This window comes from Copadichromis virginalis, linkage group LG17 (genome assembly GCF_057382275.1).
Source record: "Copadichromis virginalis isolate Kocher_CV1m ecotype Utaka linkage group LG17, C_Virginalis_male_GT1.1, whole genome shotgun sequence".
Lineage (NCBI taxonomy): Eukaryota > Metazoa > Chordata > Actinopteri > Cichliformes > Cichlidae > Copadichromis > Copadichromis virginalis.
The window spans coordinates 1,756,040-1,760,000 of NC_140634.1; the positions used below are offsets into that span (position 1 = coordinate 1,756,040).

At 42.7% G+C, this 3,961-nt stretch overlaps 1 protein-coding gene across 2 annotated transcripts in view; it reads left to right on the forward strand.

Annotated features, from left to right (window-relative positions):
* Window positions 1-3,385: 3,385 nt before the first annotated feature.
* The window catches only part of chst11 (carbohydrate (chondroitin 4) sulfotransferase 11), a 99,380-nt gene continuing 98,804 nt past the window's right edge, over window positions 3,386-3,961 (forward strand). Inside the window, exon 1 of one of the 2 annotated variants that reach the window (XM_085436062.1) lies at window positions 3,386-3,576. In XM_085436062.1, coding sequence (XP_085292188.1) covers window positions 3,459-3,576 — 118 coding nt within the window. In that variant the 5' untranslated portion in view covers window positions 3,386-3,458. The remainder of the gene's footprint in view (window positions 3,577-3,961) is intronic. The other variant, XM_085436063.1, reaches the window with a different exon arrangement.

The following is a 3,961-nucleotide window of genomic DNA, read 5'->3' on the forward strand; positions in this document are numbered from 1 at the left end:
GGTTAGCTCCCCTGCTGCGCGTCACCGTCTCTTACTGCAACAGGACAGCAGGCACACGTTTGTGACCAGCTGATTAGTGGAGGTGGCAGAAAGGCTGGATGATCCTCGAGTGATGTTTTCACCTGAACCCTGACAGACAGGCGGGTGACGACTGTTAGTCTGCTGCTAACACACTCTCTCTTTTTGTGCGTCTTTTTTCTGTTTGTTTGCTTTTTTTTATGAACTGGTTGCTTTGAGTATAACTTTAAAATATAAAGTCCCACTGAAGCATTTTTTTTTTGCTTCGTTGCTTCAGGGAAGATAAGATGCTCCCTAAGGTTCTGCCTTTGAAAGCCTCTGTAAGCTTAAATTTAGTAGAATATTTTAAAGGCTGCAACATAGTGATAAGACTGGGATTTGCTGCATTTACATGGAGTAAAAGCTCTGGCTTATACTCTGTGTTTTTATTGCCTGGTACGAGCCTCGGGGGTTTTACAGACTTAATTTCATGTAATGAACTAGACGGAAGATTATGGAATTATCTAAATTAATGGTATTCTTGGTGGAAGCTAATGCTATAGCCTTTAGAGTTCCCTATTTTTACTCTTATATTCCAACTCAGCATCACAGAGCACAACATCTGCTTTAAAGCAACGGCTGAATCTTGGTGCAGGTCATTGAGTGAAGCACATAAAGTATCTCTCTGAAGAGTTCTTTCATCCCTCATCACCTCAGGTCTGCACTCTTCATTTCGATTACATTTTTAAAAAAAAGTACCTCTGTGAGCTCACAGCATGGACGTGTCCCGTGCAAGGGCATCATTTTCATTATCTTGGTGAGTTGCAGCCTGTCTCGAGTGCACAGTTTAAACATCCACTCCATGTTGTTGCACTCTATGATCATTGATGGGGTGGCTGTGGCTCAGGTGGTAGAGCAAATCAGCTACTGATCGGAAAGTCGGTGGTTCGGTCCTTGGCTTCCCCAGTCTGCATATCAAGTATCCTTGGGTAAGATACTAACCCCAAATTGCCCTCTGATGCGTTCATCGGAGCGTGGATGAATGTGAATGCAGGTTAGTTTGCACTTGTGTATAGACGTGCTGGTATGAGTGGTTGTATAGAGCGCTTTGAGTACTCCGGGAGAGTAGAAAAGCACTATATAAGAATCAGTCCATTTACCATTGATGCTGAGTGATTAGATGCAGATTTTCTATTGCTATCCCCCTGACCACCTTCTGACTGCCTCTGTGACAGACCTGCCTGCAAAAGATAGATACCCTCATTAGAACAAGTGCACAGGACTGCCTCTTTCTGGCGTGTGCTTGAAAATGCAATTAGAGCATAATTTGATCAAAGCAAAGCAGCTTCTATGACTTTGTGCAGGTCTCACAGCAAGGTCGAGATGCCATGTAGGAGTCTATTTATCACCGGCCTCTTGGTTTGGACTTGGTTTAAAGGTTTTGCCTGACCTTCTTACAGTATGCTCTTACTCCACTAGGTGGGACTGTAGCTGAATGAAGTGAATGAAGCAGCTCTGCTTGCATTTAAGTCACAAACTGAAAAGCTGTACTGGTTGATTTCATGAGAAGCACAAGTCCTCATATTATCAGCTAATGTCATTAATATATGAAACAGCATTATATTGCTAATACAGATCTATTCATGTGTATAAGCAGTAGTTTAGCTTTGTAGCTCTTCAAGGTGGAGCCAGCTCTAATTCCACTGCACACAGCTCAGTAGTTTAGTCCAATGGTTTCCAGCCCATGGAGCCCAGGAACCTCCAAAGGGTCACAGGATGAAGCTGCTGTAACATGATGAAGAGGGCAGAGTGAAGAGTAAAAGCACATCTGTGTGCTCAGATCCATCTTTTTTCTTTGCTTTGTGAAATACTCGACCATTGAAGCCTAAAACAATTATTTACAGTGCCTCTAGTTCTCTGTCAGAAAAACAAATCAATCAGCTGAGACATGACAAAACAAACTACACACTTTGAATGCTGAATGACTGTTTTTGGATTTTTGTTATGTTTGTTCGAGCTGTTTCACATTTTGTGTTGTTATCACTGGTTCCTGTCTGGATGGTAACTTTTTAGACCTCGATAACTGGTTTGCCCAGTTTCACAGTTATACATTTGATCCTTTATTCACCCGCAGGCATATGTACTCCACACATTGCTCTTGTTCTTGTCATGTTTTCCTCATCGTGTTTGGCATTTTTTGGACTGTTTAAAGGCTCCTGTGTGCTCCTCTTGTGCTTCTTTGGCACACTGTTTTCGTAAGATAGTTGCGTGTTTTAACCAAATAATTTTTATTTTGGACATTAACTCATTTGGTCCTTCTCCCTCTGAGTCATTATAGTTTTAGTCATCCAACGGCAATAGTGGAGGAAATACTCACATCTTCTGCTAAGTAAAGGTAGCAATACAATGTAAAAATTGTGGACTATAATATAAAGTAGGTCCTGCATTCGCAGCCTGTTTTAACTAAATGTATGCAAATCTTGTCAGCAAAATGTACTTGAGTAGCAATAAAAGTAAAAGATATTCACTGCAAACCAAGGTGGACCAATGTTGATGGATTTCTGCAAGACAATGAACTTGTATTTAAAAATTAGACATGACCGAAGAATAACTAATATTCTTGTTATTCTGGTGGACCTGGATGGGTCAGAGCCTTGTGCTATGATAGGCGATAGCACTAGATTCACTTTTTTGAGGCTTCGCTTTCTGTGTTTCATTTCATTCCTTATATTATTAAAGTTTTAAAATCCTAATGTGCTGTAAAGTAACAAAACTATAGTGTTCAGAGTTAGAACACTTACCTCTGCACTAATCAGACGTCAAAGTGAAAAGCAGCATAAAATGAAAAGTATACTGAACTGTAATAAAGTGTACTTGGTTACGGTGCACCACTGCAGTATAGTCGACTCAAATGTAAGCTGACGTTGTGGATGTTCAAAGGAAGTTAAAACGACTAGATGCTGTTGACTTAATTTTATGTTATGCATTTCGGAAGGAAGCACTGTACTTTTTAAACCCACAATACATCTATTTAACTAATACAGACAGTTAAGAACTGACACCCAAAGCACGCCATCGGGGTATAGGCCCAATACACAATGTTGCAAACGTTTAATCTATATCGATCTCTGTTGAGACTGGTGATATTTTTATACTTTGTTCTTATTTTAAAAGTTTCCTTGTGTTGGTCATACAGCCACGACAGACACGGCGCCATAACAACAAACAGCAGCTTGGAATTATGCTCATAAATTCAAGTGCACACGTGGACGCGCTCATTCGCTCCGAGGACGAACCACCCCTCTTTTAGCCCAGAAGTGGTACGCTCCATGTTGGATGTGTTCAGCTCATTGACCGGCGGACAATCCTCATCAGTACCGCCAGAGCCCCGGAGCCTCCGACAGACCGGCCCTTCATTCCCGCACAAAGCGCGCGGCATCCTCCAGCCTCTCCGTCCCGCCATGAAACAGACTCTGAGCGAACTGATGAGGATGAGCAGGATATGCCGGATGATATTTGCCACTTGTTTGGGATCCTTTATTCTGGTCATCTTTTATTTCCAAAGTATGTTTCAACCAGGTAGGATCTCGCTGCTCTTTCTCTCGGGTGTGTGAGTGCGTGTTGATGAATTGCATCCTGCCTGGTAACCTCCTGGCGCGCCGACGCATCGATTTGTTCTGGCTGTACAGTAATGCGCCCGATAAATAATTGATACTTGCGCGATGTAAAGGCGTAAATCAACCAGAGTGAGTACGGTGGTTTAAATCGATCTTCCACGTGAGACCGGTCGCCTTGTTGCGCGTTCCGGCGTTTGCTGAGCTGCTCTTTTTTGGTTGAAGTGTTTCTTGGTTTGTGTGTATGTGTGAGTAACCTGGGGCTGGCCACTCGCTTCCCTTCAGCTGACAAGTGGCATGGTGGCAGTAGCGGTGGGGGGGCTTTTTGTCTTCACAAACGCGGCTTGGCG